The sequence below is a fragment of the Venustampulla echinocandica genome (assembly GCF_003357145.1).
Source record: "Venustampulla echinocandica strain BP 5553 chromosome Unknown scaffold_1, whole genome shotgun sequence".
Classification (NCBI taxonomy): Eukaryota; Fungi; Ascomycota; class Leotiomycetes; order Helotiales; family Pleuroascaceae; genus Venustampulla; species Venustampulla echinocandica.
In genome coordinates, this window is record NW_022474206.1 from 2,705,832 (window position 1) to 2,724,255 (window position 18,424).

The 18,424-nt window shown below is 47.9% G+C and overlaps 7 protein-coding genes across 7 annotated transcripts; 4 read left to right on the forward strand and 3 right to left on the reverse strand.

Moving 5' to 3' along the window:
• Positions 1-435: 435 nt before the first annotated feature.
• Positions 436-3,348, forward strand: BP5553_03423 (uncharacterized protein; the record flags this gene model as incomplete). Its single annotated transcript, XM_032012046.1, has 1 exon — positions 436-3,348. One exon carries the CDS (start codon positions 436-438, stop codon positions 3,346-3,348), a length of 2,913 nt encoding a protein of 970 aa, XP_031871739.1.
• A 1,250-nt stretch (positions 3,349-4,598) lies between these two features.
• BP5553_03424 (Uncharacterized protein) lies at positions 4,599-5,034 on the forward strand (the record flags this gene model as incomplete). The annotated part of the gene is made up of 2 exons (XM_032012047.1): positions 4,599-4,807; positions 4,935-5,034. 2 exons carry the CDS (start codon positions 4,599-4,601, stop codon positions 5,032-5,034), a joined length of 309 nt encoding a protein of 102 aa, XP_031871740.1.
• Positions 5,035-5,483: 449 nt separating this feature from the next.
• Positions 5,484-6,469, reverse strand: BP5553_03425 (Uncharacterized protein; the record flags this gene model as incomplete). Its single annotated transcript, XM_032012048.1, has 2 exons — positions 5,484-6,136; positions 6,184-6,469. The coding sequence occupies 2 exons, from the start codon at positions 6,467-6,469 to the stop codon at positions 5,484-5,486; spliced, it is 939 nt and encodes a 312-aa protein (XP_031871741.1).
• Positions 6,470-8,878: 2,409 nt separating this feature from the next.
• BP5553_03426 (Uncharacterized protein) lies at positions 8,879-9,649 on the forward strand (the record flags this gene model as incomplete). The annotated part of the gene is made up of 1 exon (XM_032012049.1): positions 8,879-9,649. One exon carries the CDS (start codon positions 8,879-8,881, stop codon positions 9,647-9,649), a length of 771 nt encoding a protein of 256 aa, XP_031871742.1.
• Positions 9,650-10,180: 531 nt separating this feature from the next.
• BP5553_03427 (uncharacterized protein) lies at positions 10,181-11,952 on the reverse strand (the record flags this gene model as incomplete). Its single annotated transcript, XM_032012050.1, has 4 exons — positions 10,181-10,255; positions 10,309-10,866; positions 10,916-11,323; positions 11,371-11,952. 4 exons carry the CDS (start codon positions 11,950-11,952, stop codon positions 10,181-10,183), a joined length of 1,623 nt encoding a protein of 540 aa, XP_031871743.1.
• A 1,028-nt stretch (positions 11,953-12,980) lies between these two features.
• Positions 12,981-14,915, reverse strand: BP5553_03428 (MFS general substrate transporter; the record flags this gene model as incomplete). Its single annotated transcript, XM_032012051.1, has 9 exons — positions 12,981-13,395; positions 13,449-13,506; positions 13,558-13,588; positions 13,644-14,060; positions 14,110-14,490; positions 14,545-14,605; positions 14,659-14,712; positions 14,769-14,839; positions 14,889-14,915. The coding sequence occupies 9 exons, from the start codon at positions 14,913-14,915 to the stop codon at positions 12,981-12,983; spliced, it is 1,515 nt and encodes a 504-aa protein (XP_031871744.1).
• An 898-nt stretch (positions 14,916-15,813) lies between these two features.
• BP5553_03429 (Glycoside hydrolase) lies at positions 15,814-17,646 on the forward strand (the record flags this gene model as incomplete). Its single annotated transcript, XM_032012052.1, has 5 exons — positions 15,814-15,892; positions 15,950-15,977; positions 16,067-16,302; positions 16,366-16,586; positions 16,639-17,646. The coding sequence occupies 5 exons, from the start codon at positions 15,814-15,816 to the stop codon at positions 17,644-17,646; spliced, it is 1,572 nt and encodes a 523-aa protein (XP_031871745.1).
• Between the last annotated feature and the right edge of the window lie 778 nt (positions 17,647-18,424).

Sequence of the window (18,424 nt, forward strand, 5' to 3'; positions counted from 1 at the left end):
ACTCGCTGCCTCCCCCGGCTCCCCTCTCGTGGCCATTACCTCGCAGCCTGGGCTTGTTCCGTCGAAAACCATGAATACCCAGCAACTCTCTGGTCCTGGCGACTGCTACTCTCGAATCGACCGAGGGGTCGCATAATACTCCCGGCAGCCTGCACAATCTGACAACCATGCCGTGTTACTGCGTCCGTTGCTTTTTATCGCGGCTATATGGTGTCTTGTCATGAGATGGGCTTTTGCTATACAACGAAGACTAGGTAGGACAAGGTCGATAAATGTAAGTCCGGTCCAGTACGGTGGATCTATTTCCAATTCACCCCTCCGGCACGGCTCCTCTGAATATGTTTCCATTGGGGCGCCTCTTATACTGCCATATATCATCATCTTCCACGAGACCATCTACATAATCACTAATTGTTGTCTGGCAGATCGCCCAAAATGTTCCAAATCGACGAGCACAACCTCCCGGTTGTGCAAACTCGCCAGGCGCTCTTGTTACTCGATTTACAAAATGACTTCGTCTCGACCGACGGTCTATTAGCTGTCGACGAACCGCGAGACTTTTTGGACAACATTCTCGAGCTCCTCCCACATTTTCGAGCCTCCAAAAACAATGTCATATGGGTTCGTAGCCAGGTGGGGGCCTCACGGCCGGTCAACCAGCTCTCGCGGGACAGCGAGAGTGTGATAACAGACGACCAGCTATTACCAGGTCACCGTCGCGCGGGACAGAGAGTCCGCCCTATGCCCTCCCAAAAACTTCTCGAACGGCATAGTAGAATTGCCATGGCGAATGGCCTAGAACCTAGCATCAATAATGAGTCGATAGAGGTGGATGATGGAGAGGAGGAAGAGGAGGAAGGCGGCATAGAGGAAACATTTCTGACATTCTCACCCCACACAAAACCCCGTGTGGCGCTCTCTTACTCCCCAGGGGGGAATTTTGCTGGGCAAGCGGTTAAGGCTATGGATATGACACAGGATTTAATTTTCCAAAAGTCGTACTACTCAGCTTTCAAAGAAGGAACCCTTCTCCAGGTCATGCGAGGAAAGCTGGTCACGGAGATTTTCCTTTGTGGTTCCTTGACCAACATCAGTGTCTTTGCAACCGCAATGGATGCTGCTCGTCATGGGTTTGCCATCACCATTCTGGAGGACTGCCTTGGGTACAGGAGCAAAGCTAGACATGACGAGGCATTGAGGCAATTGACTTTGTCTACCGGCTGCGATATAATAAGTAGTAAAGAACTTATTCATGATTTGAGTCTCAAGGCAGACCTGCAATCTAAGCTTCCTAGAAATGACCAGCCTTGGGTCCGAAAAGGAGATGATCTAGAAAATAGGATGGCGAGGCTGAAATTACGACGAGCTGGACAATCTTCCTCGAAAAGACCCGCAGGCGCAAGTGAAAATACACGGGCAATAACCGCCGATGTTGCGGCGAGTTCAGGAGGCAGTCAAAGTTCGATATCATTGGAGGCTGATGAGGAGTGGACACCTCCTGTCAAATCAGCCGTGGCCGAAGGGAAGAAGAGAGAAAGGGTCCCGACGAAAATAAAGACTCGGCAGCGACATTTAAAACCAGGGCTTAACGGAATAGATGGAGCGGCAACGCATGGCAGGCGATCAATTTCTCCAACTTCTGCAACCTTGACGGGAGCTGCCCAAGCGCTTGAGAGTATCCTACCACACTTAGAAGCGGACAACGTGCCAGAGCCCAGTGCCGAATTGACAGATCCATCTGGAGCGCCGGCCAAAACCTCTGAGCAAGTTCCTTCAACGGAGATAAGGACGAACGGTGGATTGATAGAGGTAACGGGGGACCATGATCCAAAGGTTGAGCCCCCGACTTCTAGTCACAAAGAAAGCGGTTCGCCGAAGGGCTTGGAACGACCTTCAACAAAGCTTTGTGAGGGCGACACTACCATTATTACCGGACTTATCGATGATAAACTTGCAGATGGAATCTTTGAGAAAGTCCGCGATGAAGTTAGATGGCAAAAGATGTCTCACCAGGGTGGCAATGTTCCACGATTAGTGGCTGTCCAAGGCCAGGTTGAGGAGGATGGCAGCACACCCATATATCGTCATCCAGCAGACGAATCACCCCCATTATTACCTTTCTCCCCAACTGTTTCTTTGATCCGAGCAAAGGCTGAGCAAAAACTGGGGCATTCCGTCAACCATGTTTTGATACAGTGTTACCGGGGCGGGACAGACTATATCTCAGAGCACAGCGACAAGACTTTGGATATTGCTCCAAATACATTCATTGCCAATGTTAGCCTTGGTGCTCAGAGGACCATGATTTTCCGAACCAAAAGACTACCGAGATCCAACAGCTTTTTTGAGAGCGCTACAGTGCCAGAGCCTCGCCAGAGCTGCAGAGCGCCACTGCCACATAATTCAATGGTGAAGATGGGTCTGGTCACCAACATGCGGTGGCTGCATGCAATCCGACAAGATAAACGCATGTTAAGCGAGAAGTCACCGGAAGAACTGGCTTTCGACGGTGGTCGTATTTCTCTGACCTTCAGATTGATCGGCACATTCCTGGATAAAGATGAAATCAAGATTTGGGGTCAAGGTGCAGTTGCCAAAACAAAAGCAGAAGCTAGGACAGTCCTCAATGGAGTGACACCAGAATCTGAGAAGATGTTGAAGGCATTTGGCACCGAGAACCAATCTTCGGAGTTTGACTGGCAGCAGACGTATGGCGGCGGGTTTGACGTTCTCCACATTTCTAACAGCCGAAAACTCTTCTTATCCGGTGACGGTGTTGCAGACCTGAGAGTAAAAATTCTGCTGGCGGAGTACGGTATCGAGTGGGTGGAAGGAAAACTCTCCCCATCTTTCAACTGGAAGGATGGTAACTCCAGCGAGAATCCGCCGCCTATTCCAGAGGACCTGCCTGTCAAATTCGTGGATAACGACCTGAGTAAGTCGACTATCGTTGGTGACCTCGCTATTTTGCTGTATCTTGACACGGTCTATGCACAAAATCCGGGTGCTAAACCGAGATCTCAAGCCGATCTGGCGCAGCAGTTTACGCGTTTCCATCAGTGTTCCACTCTGCTAGAGAAATGGCGTGCAGTGCCATTCAGCATTAAACCCTTCAACCGAGAGATGGAACTTTGGGAGGCACATGCAACAGAAACACCATTCATTGCTGGCTCCGCTCTATCTGTGGTTGATTTTGCCTTGTGGCCCATTCTACATGAGATACATGGAGAATGGCCCGATCTTGGTGGCCATGGGAAACTATTTACTTATTATAGAAACTTGAGCAAGCTGGAGAGTATAAAGAATGTAGCTTATCCTGGGGATGGGCCTACTGAGACGACGGCTTAATATTAAGCAAATGGGGGGACGTTGCTATAGAGTAAGCCCTACGGGCATAGGGCTTCTCTGTATCTAAGGCCTTATTATGTTAAGGATCTGATTTTGGGAAGGCAGTTGAATGTAAATAGTTTAATGGAATGAGCCCGCATAGAACAGCATGATCAACGTTTATCGGGAAATATAAATATAACACGCCACGGAATCTGGGCACTGGACTTAATACTAAATGTTATTTAACAGTTATTTTCCCTACAATGCATATAATCAACCCTCAGTGCACTTGCTTGTATGACATCAAGATCTCTCTACCATAGCATCATCATTTCACTTGAACGTAAAGTTTCCCTGGTCACAGATTCCCTTCCATCCCCCTTTCTCCACCGTACTCCCCTTCGCTTCTCTCTCAGCCCACGCCCCCTCAACACTAACAGCAAACCCAAACCCATTCCCCTCCCCCTTTTCAACACGCAACCATCCGCCCCATCCCGTACTAACCACCAACTTCTCAACCTTTTCAGCCACTCTAGGAGCCATTCCGGTTCCCCCTAACTGCTCCCCAAGTATAAACAAACCCTTCCACTCCCTCCCGTTACTCTCATGTTTTGCATACAGCATGTAACTCTCTACACTCTCCAACGTAGCCTGAAAATTGGCCTTGGTAGGTCGGAAGACATGGATATGTTTTAATTCTCCCAAGGGCAGGGATGGTAGAAGGTGGCTAGGTGAGAAGCGGTGGGTTAGATCAAGGACGGCTAAGGTGCTTTTCGGGGAATATGGAGTTGGAGATAATAGGGAGACTATAAGCGCATATATTAGAGGGAGGGAACGACCGGATATGGCAAGAGTTTTGTTTCCACGGGCGTGGATAAGGGTGTCGAGGGGCGGGATGTTGGTTTTTGAGTCCTGATGATCGAAGGGGTGGGATTTCCGGAGGGAGGAAAGGAGCTGTTGAAAGGAGGCTGATCAGCTGATTTGCCGAGTTCATTAAGGTTGGCATGAGGCTATCGATAAGAGATGAATGAAGCATTAGGGATGAAACGAGAGAGCGACATACATCCTCTAAGCTCTCTTCTTCACTCGCGATTTCCCGTAGCAATCGCGCGCCCAGGAGTTCGGTTGACGATATCATCGTGGTGGGGTTCGCCATCATTAATGGTCGTCCTTCTCAGCTCCAACACTTCTCTCCTCCCAAGTTCCCCAGAACCAATCCGAATTTCTTCCACCAAACTCCTCACTCACTCAATTCAACCTCTCAAACCATGGCACCGCCTGTCGAGCTCTTCCACGCAAACCCCTCCTTGCCTTACCAAGCTCAGGTTAGTCTCAAGGGCAATAAGCGCAAGGATTTCGACGGCGATCTGAAGAAATGCGAGTTACTCGAGATGCTGCAGTATGATTGCGAGGTTGACCAGCCGGATAAGAGGAATAGTCCGGTCAGGTGTTGGCCGCTAGAGAGGTTTTTTCGCCGGTGAGTTACTCTGGTTGTGTGTGTTTGCTTGCTGTGCTTGAGGTTTGGCTTGAGTTAGGTGTAGTGGGCCGAGCGATTGGAAGTAGGATGAGACGAAGGTTGCTGATCTAAGGTTCATTTCGTATAGGTGCCGAGATCGCGAGGGGACATTTATGGTAGAAACGACTTCTTGGGAAGGGGAGAAGGAGAAGAAGTCTGCGAGGTTAAAGGGGAGGAGCACGGAGTGAGAAATGTATTAATATTTTATGACTTGCGCGTCACGAGGATGCTGGTACGAAACATTACTACCATTTAAAGCGGATGATTTTTTTAAGAGACCTAGAACAATCGTTTACAGTATTTTTGCGGCCTTGTAGGTTATCGGTTCGAATACATCGTGCTGTCTACTTCAGCTAGTCTGCCACGTTAAAAATAGTGTTGGGTCCCCCCGTATTTAAAATTTGAGATTTGGTCAAATGATTATACAGCGTGCCTTTGCTACGTGATGAAGCCTCCTATATGTGTGGTCTTCTACCAAATGTACATGTTCTTCCCCGTATCCCAGAAGGGTCAACTGTCCCCTGTAGACAGATAAAGTGATCCTGCCCCAACGCCTCGCTGAAAAATGCTGTAAGTATCCATGCTAGTAGTTCATTCCCATCCCCGTCGATATCCGTATTGCCTCCCACCCATAATCTTATGATATCTCTGCGGGGGGCTTCCTTTTCGCCAACGCTCCTTTTCGATAATACACCCTATCCGAATTGACGATCATGCTCCGATCATCGTTTTCATTTGGCTTCTCAAGCCCCGATTTTCTCTTGCCAGCCATGAAGTCTTCCATTGTCTTCTCCCATAACTCATGCCTCTCCTTACTTTTCGGATCTTTACTTGCGGCCTTCTTGACGTTCTTCTCCTTCCCAGCCTTACTCACATTAACGAAACGACGAAGTGCTTCTTCACCCTGTCTCGCTGATTTAGAAGCTTCCTCCCGAATCTTCCTCGGGTCTGTCTCGCGACTAGACTCTTTCTCCGTCCATCTGTAGGTATGCTTGCTGGGAAATGAGGGAAATCTCTTCGGAATATATATCTTTGCCTTCTTCTCCGGTGCTCCGCTGAGCTCGTTTGCAAACAAAGCATCTATGGAAACTGTACTGCCCGCTTCTGGAGGGTCTGCCTCAAGTTGGATGTGTAGTTTAGATGAATCGACGGGATTTTTGAGATGTGGTTCTAGGGATAAAAGTGGTAGGTCGAATCGGGAAAGGGCGTATTCAAAATCGAACGGCATAGGATGTATTCTTCTTGAATTGATCATGTGTGTTGCCACCTTGGAGAGGAGGTGTGCCGCGTCTGATGGAGTTTAGAGTAGGCCAGAAAAGTGAGGACTATATACTAACACTCTTCAACTTCTCCACAAAATGCTTCCAGGGCTTCTGGAGTAGCCCCGTCAAAGCCAACATGCTGCAATGCAATTGCGACAGATCGTGAGAGGAGCTGCTTTGGATCGTCGTCGAAGAACAGTGTCCTATCCACGTGTATATTAAGTGGCTCCTCTGGTGGCGGCGTTCGGGGAAGAGTGGCTTCTACGCATCTCTTCTTGCTTAAGGGCTCATCCATAGTAGTATCGTCGTCGCTCGGTGACGGCGTAGAACGTTTTCGTGAGACTGGAGAGAGAGGAATCATGGTCGCAACTTCGTTCCCTTTTTGGTTGCAGGTATTAAATAGAGAAAAAATCACCTCCACTTCCGCAGCTCTCTCATTATCGAAGCTGGATCCCACGGTGACGAGTGTTGAGGGTGTCTTGCGTAATGTTGGTTGGTATAAACGTCCGTAGCCTTGGACGTGATTCACGGCTTGAGCCTCGAGGAGGTCGCAATCGCGGCGACAGCGTGATCACGTGCTCGGCTTCGGTCCGCTTAACCTCAATTCCATCGTTCGATTCAACCTCCTGCTCTCATTACGACAGAACCACAATTGAGAACTTCCCTGCAGAGTTCACGAACCAAGCACAATGGCAATCAAACCAATTACTGGAGTAAGTCTATTCGCGTATTCCTCGGACCCGTGAGATGGATATGGTCCACGTTGTGGATGCTCCGGAATTTTGTGGACTGACGAGTGAACCCTAGATGCTCCGACGGGGCCTCGTCCTTGACCTCAGCGTCGCTTTCGGTACGTGATGCGAAGTTTGAGTTCGCTCAATTCCTCTGATGGCTGTGGAGGGGGAGCTTTGTTGGCGCTATTCATGATACCAATGGGTTGGACGGGAGGGCAAACAGCTGATGATCTACACAGGTCTTGGAACATCATTCGGATACCTCTTCTGGTTCGCCATATTTTCCTCGACCGGCCTTCTGGATTTGATAGCTAAAATTATTACCAGGTACGGCTACCACGTCCCTGCGGTCCGCAAACGGGACAATTTATACGCAAGACTCGAAGAACAACGAGCAGCGGCGGCAGCAGCCCAGCAGTAGGCGGATGTGGAGGGATTTAGACGGACGGACGATCGGATTTGCCATTGGTATGGTTGTTAGAGATGGGGCGACGAAGAACAGTGCGGGACGCAAGGGAATCAAGCTGTACACTACCAACACCTCCCAGCTCCTAGCAATGCATAAATTTCCTTGAATCATTCCGCATCTACCTATTTGGAACGGTAAAGCTAAGTCAAGTACTTTGCGTGCTGATCACACCTATGACCGGAATTTGGCTTTTGTGATGCATCTTAAGTTTTGTTTGGCAACATAATTATTGCGGAGCTGTCAACATCTATCAAGCTATGCCCATCCTACCTCTAGCTGAGGGATCACGGCCGCCCCAAGATATGCACAGCCTGCTCAAGTTATGGTCAGCTCTAGCAGTTCTGCTATTTCAAGATCAGAACTTTACTACAAACCAGTTTTCTCAACCTTGCTTTGATACACTTTAGCAGATCATAAAGCCTTTTCTTTATATGAGCTCAAGAGGTGGACTTCATCATGCTATTCAAGATGTTTAGACAACTACACGGATACATTATGGTTCAGTGCTTCGGTCTGTCCCTTCAATCGGCTCTCTCGAAGTATTATGTCCCTATCAAAAATCGGCAAACGAACTATGAATGCCTTGTTTTCAATTGTTCAGTTGTTGCGGTCACCTTACTTGCGACCTATATTGAGCTATCTTTGCCGTCGCTTAGGCTACATAGCTTCTTCTCTTCGTTCTTTAGGCGTGCCAACAAACAATACAAGGAACCATATACAAAGCTTCCTGTTCGTTGCTAAATATCAGCTTACTGCATGACTAGTTCCTGATTTCGCACAATTTCTAATCTTAAACTTACCACATCGTGGGCAACCTTTCTTGCTGCAAATTTGTAATTAGCGGGCCAAGGGAGAGAGTAATAACAGTACTTGTATCTGGTGCAACCTGAGACGGCGCTTTACAGGTAGAAGCTGGCTCTCCTACATCCAAATACATCTCTTTTGCGAACTCTAAGACTGGTTTCTCCACGTGTGTATCTTCTTCAGTCCTTGGCATGATCATTCAGGCTCGAGCCAACTACTACTCGTACCTATGGCGCATTCTTGGGCGACTTTGGTGCAAAACTCTTCTCGCCAGTATTATAAGGTCCGACCTAGATATAAATCTGATGTCGTGTAATATCTCACTAGAATTGAGGTATTCAAGTTGTATGAGTATCACTAGGATTGAGGTAACCTCCACCAGACTTCGCGCGTGTTCGGTATGGAGTAAAGGCGTCGCGCCCAATACTATAACGCGCCATACTTTGTGCGAATCACTGAGCGGCGAAATAAGCTACAATTCACACAAAGGAGATGCACACTCCTCCGTAGTCAAGCTGTCAAAATACTCCTCGCTCGTCTCTCCCATTCTACTGCCTTGGTGATCCACTGCACCAAATCCTAACATCATCAGCCATCATTTCCCCTCATTCAACAACATTTTTCTAATGTCAATCGACCGTCGCCTCTGCATCTGCCACTCTCCTGCTGGCTTGTATCTCCTTTTCATGACTGAATCGTTGTGGTAATACCTGGCATTGTGACTTGGGATGTCCAAACTCCTAGCGAGCAATCGCTGATTGATATGTGTCGCCGGATCGAGAAGGAGCTAGGCCTAATCGGCGGCCTCAACGAAGGTGACCGAGTAATCCAACTTTCGGATGGAATAGTAGTCAAATATGGACATGGCGTCACTCCTACTGAAGCCGCTACACAAGCGTTTGCATATCGACATGTCGACCGCAGTCTTGTTCGTGTTCCTCGGGTCTACCGATTCTTTCAGGATCGATGCGATGTATCCTGGCCAAAGGGCTACCTATTCATGGAATATGTGCCTAGCAGGAACTTAAAAGACCTTTACCTTAGCATCCACAAGGAAATTATCCCACGCGTTGCAAGTATTATTTACACCTTGGTCAAATTCCCAGTGGTCAGGTGCCAGGCCCAGTGGGCGGTGGTGAGCTCCGAGGATACCGATGGGACAACCTGCAGTTGTATCTCAGATACGAATAGCTGGCTCAACAAACGCTTAACTGTCCGAAACGAGTCTACAGATTTGACGCCTTATCTCCTTGTTCTATGCCACGTGGATCTGTGTCGTAGGAACATGATTCTAGATCTGGAGGATGACAGCATGCCAATCGGCCTCGTTGACTGGGGCCATGCTGAACTGTTTCCACTCTTCTTTGAAATTACCACGATTTCTTGCTTAAATCCTTACGAGGTTCAGTATCAGGATTTTCTTCTCCAAGCCGCAGAAATGCTGTTGCATTTGACAGAGGACGAGAAGCGTCTGATGAAACTGATGCAAATTGTTCGTGCTGCCAGTTTGCGGCATCTTTTGTCAGGGTGCTGAGCCGTCATCTGATGATACCGGCTGACTTTTTGGCAACGAAAGAGACGATGACGACACCGGCATGCCCGCTGGTATTGCTTGTTGGGGTCCGCCGCCGCCTCTGTCTGGCCGTTGAGCACACGGTTGCCGTAAATGGGGCTGAGCGTTCTCCCCAAGTCTATAATGGGAAGATATATTAGGCTTTGAAAGTATTTAACTTTACCCGGGATCGTCAGCCATCAAAGCCGGGAGTGGAAAGATTCGCTTCTTTTTTATACTTCTGGGGATTCTTCTCCAGAATGGACCTGTCATATTAATTGTAATGATGCAGATATGCAGGAACCTAAGGTACAGTTCGCAGTAGCGGATCGAAGAATCTCTAGTCAAGTTAGAGAAGACCAAGAAGAAGTTGAATTTTGGGATTCGGGGGTATGTGAACGAAGCGTAAGGTGGACAAAGAGCGCTGGAAGTTGGGTCCCACGACAGTATGTTATTTCCTCTACATCAGCTAGATGATCCGTGTCCTGTTCAGTCATCAACAAGTTCGTTTAATTATGGAATATCAAGAAGTACTCCTGTCCAAGGTACGATCTCGTCATAGAACTCCGAAAACCACCACGCGAGGTGCTGTGAGAATCTGTCAGCAAGCGATACTTATCTCAAGTATAAAGAAGTTTCACCGTTTCAACATTGAAGATATGGATATCAGAATCCGATATCGCTTCGTCAGAGTTCATTAGAAAGCCAATATCAGTTACTATCCTATTCTTCCCAGATATTGACATTCTAAAGTAGACGCTACAGATACCTAGCAAGTCGCTGTCATGAATACAAGAGTGTTGTGAAACACCAGGGTTATGCCATTGCCCAAGGACTGCAGTTGTACCGCTAACATATTGTATCAACATGCCTGTGTAGCGATTGGCGACGCGGCATAGGTCGACTCTGCGGAGGTGATTTAGGGTTGCGACTGACAAGAAGAGATGGTTAGGGGCAGCAATCTGTGAGTAAGAAGGCGAGGCGTGATATTGAAGCGGCTGTGGAGAAGGCCCTTCAGGAGAACCATCACCAGTGATGCCTAAATTCTTGGTGGACTTTGGCCATCTCGAGTTTTCATAATAGATCCCCGAGACGCACCCCTTATTCTTCAGGAGAATCCACTTCCATTCACCCTGCAAAATCTCGACTTGGTGAATATAACGTCCGAAAGAGTATGTTCTTCCGAATGTTGTTTGAATCTAGTAGACAAGGTTAGCCAAGACCGTGTTGGAGGGCCATCCAGCTAACATCTAGCGCCGGTTGATTGTAAGCCAGACTATAATCATCATCAATATGTAGCCAGATGTAAGCTACACGCTCATTTTCCTGCATTGGAAAGTATTGAGGGCAGCCGACGCGGAATCCTAACAGCCGTGTCGTTTGTCTGAAATGGGCTTCTAGTCCAACCATGCTACTGGAACTGGTGTATATAGTAAGGCCACTAATATATTCGTCCCCATGGAAGAGATCTAAATATCTGAAGAACCGTCGCCTAAGAGTCTTTGCGAACCGACTAGGGTTGCGAGGGTTTCCACGGCAGACAAGTAAAGCTGATTCTGGATCGACGAATGATGAAGGAAAGTTGTATTGATCCCACATAATTTGACAAGTTAAATACGGCTCTGAGCTCAATATGTTGCTCGCACAATGTAAATCCTTTATAGATTAGTAGAGATATTTATATCATAAATGTAACAACTTACATTATAGTTAAAGCGAAGAACGCGAACGCTTCCTCGTATTGACCCATGCCAGGTACAGCCTGTGCTTGGAAATTTGCCGATCCAATCCGTTTCCCACTCAGAACCGATGAGCTTCACTGCACAGATACCACCAAGGCTCGTCACGAATTTCACCTCTTGAATAATTCCAATAGCTTGGCAATTTTCCTCCGAATACTCGCTACAAACTAGATCTTGGATATACTCTCTCTCGAAAATGGTGATCGTCTTCGCAGCTAGATAATAACCCCGTTCGAGTACTATCTCACGGCTGCTGGGGGAATGCAGATTCGTAACTAAACGGGATGCTTCACCTGCTATTATGACGAAAGCGCTATATGGTGTTAACTCACCCAAATACTCGCAGATACAGGATGTGATTTCTAAAGGTAGCTCTAACGAAGCAGGCAGCTGAAGCGCAGCTATAAAAGACGTGAAATGCGCAGCGAGCGTCTTGACGGTGCCGACTCGGTCGAGGTGGTATTCATGTCCTGCGACGTCTTCGCAGATATTCTCCCAAATTAAAGGATGTGGCATGAGACTTCGTACGAGCTTGTAGACCATTGATATAGAGCATTCTGGCACTTTCCACAGAAGAATTGAGTAGCACCAGCTGTGGACACAGAAGGCTAAACATGAAGGGTTTTGTTTAATTCGATCTTTCCATATTTGGAGTGGATTGCGACAAATAGTGATTATCTCATCCCGGGGGCGGCCGATCATGGGAACGGCAATGGAAAGACCGAAATCTCGATGGATGGCAAGTTCAGTGATTTCGATACCAGTCTCTTTTTTAGAATTTAAACACAAAACTAGCGTAAATCAGGACAAGATAGGTAATTGGGGAGGTAGGAGGCGCTTGCTGGCACGAAAATGAGACTGCCATGCATCAGGACCACGAGCAACACGTCTCGGAAATTGACCCCGACATAATGCGCAATTTTCGGTGGCTACAAACTCCTTGCGCCTAGGGTCCTCGGCCATAGCAGCGATGGTTATGAATAATTGGCTTCACAAGAAGGTTCAGAGTAGTCTGGTCTCGAGCCAGTGACGTTGAGATGCCCATGAGACAAACAAGCCACTCAGTAGAATCTATTGGGCCCAGGCGCCTAGTCCGAGTAACTGACTAAGCTACGGAGTATACTCCGTGCGAAGTACTGCAGACTCAGCTCTGAACGCTATGAACTCGCTACACCATCACAACAACCACAGCATGGAACCAACAAGCCCACTACTTCGTAACTCACGGGTTTGTACTGTCGACTTTTAAAATTCTCAACTGTTGAGGTCATAGCCGTGGCTAGCTACCATACTTTAGAGAAAATCAACACACTAGAGCTCTCATCACATTCTGTTGCTAGCAGCTGATCACTTGCTACCTACCTATTTTCAGCTTGAAAGTATTCATGCGGTATTGGGAACGTGCCTAGTCAGTTCTTCTCTGCTGCTCACCATTTTGCCTATAGCGTTCCCTCGTCCCTGTCACATTTGTTATAGTGATGTATTATAATATAACATGCTATATCTAGAGGCTCCGATTCTTCGAGGTTCGTACCTATCAAAATATTTATAGTATGGTGGCATCATCCCTCTCAATTAACATGGTCAACCATTTCACCCTTCTCCTGAATCTCTCTTGCCCTCGACTCCAGATCCTCCGCATAATTCGCCCTATACGCCTCCTTGTCGTGGAAGGGAACCACATACGGCGCATTCGTAAACAGATAGTTCATCTCCTCGAGCGGCAGTCCCTTGGTCTCAGGCAGGAAGGCCCAGAAAAATAGCGCGTTGGTAAAGTTACAGATGATGAATAGGAAGTAATACTTGTAGCCGATATTGGTCATTGCTATATCAGTGACTTGTCCGATTAGAGTGTTGAAGGCGAAAGAAACCATGGTGGCGAGGGAGACACCCTTCGAACGTGTGCGGGTGTCGAATATTTCGGCCGGAATAACCCAAGATAATGGACCACAGGTTGCCGAAAATGAGAAATTATATAACCAGGTCCTAGCAATACGTTAGACGAGCGAGGAACGAAGGCATTTTCTAGTAGGACTTACATGATGGTAAATCCCCAGGATGCTGCTTGGTTGTTGGTTGACCCAGGGGGGAATTGTGCTGTGGATACGTGTTAGCTACTTAATTTCTGCCGCTGATAAGATATCTTACCAATTAAAATACATGCAATGAGGAAGCAAACCTGTAGAGAACATTCATTAGCATATAATATGAGTGCCAAGACAATTCACCCTTACCATGTTGCACAGGTTGCCGATAATGAGCGGCCATCGTCTCCCAAACCTGTCAACAAACAGGACACAGAAAGCTTCGCCAACGAGCCCAATCACATTATTGATAGCCTGGTATTTGAGAGTGTCGGCGCTGCTGATGCCAATCTGACCATAAATCCTGACGCTATAATATTGGATTGCCGAAACACCAGTCATCTGAATGGAAGCTTGCAGAGCGCAAGCAATAAATAGGCGTCTAAAAGAGGATTTGTTTGTGAAAAGTTCGAGGTAGGATTTGGCTTCGTTTTCATGCTCATGGGTAATGCTCTCTTGAATCTGGTCAAATTCAGCTCTCACCCAAGGATCGGCGACGTTGCCGTTGGAATGGAGTCGAGCCAAGGTCTTTAGGCCTTCATCGGGTCGCCCATGGTCAATCAGCCACTGTCCTTGAATTAGCGAAGGTTTGAATACGCCAGAAAGGAGCAAATACACGAGGACTCTCTGGGAAAAGGAATATCAACCCTCCTAACACAAGAGCGGGAACTATCTGGATTGCCAGAGGAATCCGCCATTGAGCGGTCGAGGTCTTAATTGAGATGAAGGTGCCATATGACACCCAGCCTGCAACAAAAGAACCTATGCCAAGCATAAATTGCTGGAGGGAAGTAATTGTACCACGGATGGAAGGATGGGAGATCTCGGCCTGATATAGGGGGATGATCATGACCAGGAAACCGACACCAAGACCTGCCAGCCAGCGGCCAGCCCAGAGGAACTCCATATTCTGTGCGCCAGTCTGGAGGCCTCCGCCTAGAAGGTATATGATACATCCAATGACGATAGTCCATCTGCGCCCAAATCGGTCACCGCACTACAACGCATTGGTAATGAGTAAGTGACGTATTGGATTTAGGTTTGTACTAACTGGACCTGCTAGGCCCGCTCCGCAGAACGCTCCTCCGGTGAAAAATGATACAACGATGCCCCTATTATAATTATTCGTCAACTGCGAGGAGTCATCGGGGCCCGTGGTCCTTACGTCTGAACAGGGGTTGGGGTGTCAAAATAGGAAATGAAGGTTTCAGATGCGATACTGTATATGATGAATTAACGATAAGCCCTTTATACGTTTCAAAAGTCGGTACCCACACTCCTGCAATAACACCGAGATCATATCCAAAGAGGATAGATCCCATGGAGGCGAAGACGCCGACCAGGAACTAGACTTTAAGTTAGCATACAAGTCAGGTTGGACATCAAAATGCTTACCTGGTATATCTTCGGAGGGAGCGCCATTGTATCCAGTCGGGGAGGAGATGTTGCAGTCTTCAGAAATGAGATGTCCAAGTAATCTTGATGCAGCTTCAATCTACCACAGACGGGGAGTCTTTATAACAGGAAAATGATGGGCAATAGAGGAGAAATCTGCATATGCGGGGATCTGGGGTAATCTCATATCGTAAATCCTCCGTAGGTGAATAGCTTCATGGCTGTCACATGTTGAGCTCGTCGCCCACGGGGTCCCAGATGCCAGGAGTAGCTCGGGAGAATTCCCCATTGGCACGCATATCAACAGAAACGGAGAAAACCTCATCGGCCACGCTATCTTGTTGTGATACACGACCAAAGGGTGCAAGGGGACTACTCACGGCCTGTATCTACCACGGTATCCGTCATGGGCGAGAAGTAAGCTTTTGGTTCTGCTCCGAGCTGTAAGTACCGATGGCCTGGGAGGCATTGTCTGAAATGTGGACAAGGTTATTTCGACTTGGCGGGGTTGGTAACTTGAAGTGGACGGCGTAATTATCCTCCAGTCAGCGGGCAATGCTCGACCTCCGCAATGTTATATGCGCTCCAATCAGGCCATGCGCTACGATAACACCGTAGATTTGAGCTGTGACCTCGACGCCCCGAGAACCACTATATCTCGTTCGATGACAGGACCGCATAATAAAGGGATTCTTGGATGGGGGTGGTCCACGGTACTAAAGTCCACTCTTCGTAATGATGAAGAATATAAAAACATCTGCTCCGTTGTTGTCTTCGGTCCACGAGCTAGGAACGCAAGACAACTTTCCAACATAAATTCTAGAGGGACCTGACAATTTGACATATACCTAGACACACACGCGCTCTAAAAGTCATTAGAAAAGTATACTTTCCCAAATACGTGTACCTAACGGAGCTGAGTGGAATGACTACTTTCACCAGAATACCAGAGGGGGAAACCCCATCAATCAACGTTGACGTGTCAAGACGACTCTCAAAAATCGGTATGTGCCAATTATTCCAAGATATGAGATCAGGAAGCTTACTCGCATGTTGAACAGATCCAAATATATATGGCGGGTTTATGGAGTAAGTGCGGAAATATCCATTCACGACCAAAATGATACGGCATATTCAGTTCAGTCCAGAGCATACCACAGCTGACAGCTATCACCTAGACATATGGGCCGCTGCATCTACGGCGGCATCTACGATCCAGGAAACCCCCTCTCAGACACCAACGGCTACCGCACCGACGTCCTAACCGCGCTACGAGAACTCGATATTCCGGTTATCCGCTACCCAGGCGGGAATTTCGTCGCCACATATCATTGGCAAGATGGCGTTGGGCCTAAGGAAAACAGGCCCGCGAGACCCGAGCTCGCATGGCTGGGAACCGAGACGAATCAGTTTGGTAAATTGCTCTCCTTGGGATTCCTCTGGGTTAATGTTGCAAGTACTGACTGAGACTTCCCAGGCACCGATGAATTCATGCACTGGTTGAGCGTCCTCGGTGAAGGGCAGGAGAAGAAGATAGAGCCGTACTTTTGCTTGAATTTTGGCACTGGGACTTTGGATGAGGCATTGGCGTGGGTGGAATACTGCAATGGGACGCGGAATACTTATTATGCCAATCTGCGGCGAAAGAACGGCCGAGAAGAGCCATATAATATTAAATACTGGGCACTGGGCAACGAAGTAAGTTTTCCCTCTCACCACCAGTAACTCACTTATCTAAACAACAACACAGACGTGGGGACCGTGGCAAGTCGGCCAAATGACCGCCACAGATTACGCCAAAACAGCCTCCCAATGGGGAAAGGCCCTCAAACTCTTGGACCCAAACCTAATCCTGATTCTCTGCGGCGAAACAGGGACAACCTCCTGGGACTATGAGGTTCTCAAATCCTGCATCAAATACGTCGATATGCACAGCATCCACATATACACAACTTCATCCTCGCACGTGCCAAACGCCGTGGCTCCTCTGTCTGCAGAGCGCTCTATCGAGACCGCTGCGGCGCTTATTGATATTGCGCGCATAGAGAATAATATCCCGGCTACCGCCCCGCGGACTACCATCTGCTTTGATGAATGGAATGTCTGGGATCCTGTACGGGCGCTGGGAGAAGATGGGGCGGAGGAGTTGTATACGCTTTCTGATGCGCTGGCTGTGGGTGTGTGGCTTAATGTGTTTGTGAGGCAGAGTAAGTGGGTTGGCATGGCGAATATTGCGCAGAGTGTCAATGTCATTAGTCCGTTGATGACTACGAAGGATGGGATAGTGAAGCAGGCTACGTGGTGGCCTTTGTTACTGTTTAGTAGGTATATGCGGGGATGGACCGTTGGGACACATGTGCGAGGTGGTGCTTATGATGGGGTTACGGAGCCGGCTTGGTTGCAGGGCGTGCTGGAGCAGGGCGCTAGTTGGCTGGATGTTAGTGCTTGTGTAAATGAGGAGGGCGTGGTGACTCTTGCTGTGGTTAATATTAGCGAGACTGAGGATTTCGAGGTTGATTTGCTCGGGACTAGTAAGGATGTGGAGGTCTTCACTGTTACGGGGGATAATGTGAAGGCTGTGAATGTTGAAGGGAAGGAGGAGGTCGGCGTTAAGGAGTCTAAGTGGGATGGGGACGGGAGATATAAGTTTGTCAAGCATTCTATTACGATGCTTAGATGGCAGACTGGAGAGAAGATAGTCGAGGTTGGAAAAGAGGAGAGTATAAGGTTTGATGCAAGGAAGATGGTATGGAGTTAGGTTATGCTCCAATATCAAGACGATTAAATATTTACTCATGAGTAGTCGACAGATATCTTGTGAAGACAACGTTACACTAGCCGTGAGCACAAGGCGAACCAACAAATTTACTGAACGTGAATATTATATAAAAGAAAAAGCCAAGATAGGCGCTGCGACGTTTAAAATTAGTATTGTGGGGGGCCGACAGTCACGCGAAATTGGATGAAAAGGATCATTTGGTACATTTGATATCAGATCTATTTACCCCGTCCCATGTGCGAGGTAGAGGAGCTCCTCCAATGTTGATCGTTTAAGTAATTGGAAAATGAAAGTATTTGTAGGCGATTCCCTATGTCCGTATGCTTCATGTCGCTACCGTAAAGCCCTGTCATGACTCGTCATAAAACCACACACCCTCATCCGACGAATTCATACACAATAAAAATTATAGACAGATGGGTGTCCATGCCCGTTTCTCAGAGGGTTACAGTACCTTCCATATAATGGAGTGAGCTGGATAGTTTCCAACTTGGGCTCTTCACTCCGAATCTTTTACGAATCTTCTCGTCCAATCTGACCTGTGACTTGTATATGTCCCTGTCCCTGCCCCCGCCCCCATACTCGGGAATCTGTAGGTCTTCCCTTCAATTTTAATTGGGCCGTACGCTCGACTGTCCCATATGCACCTGGAATTGCGTTTAATCATGTCGTACTCTGCACGATTCCACATAGACTAGCGTGGGTGAGAGGTGTCGCGGCTCGGCAACTCCCCGCGCACATTTGCAGCGGCGTCCTA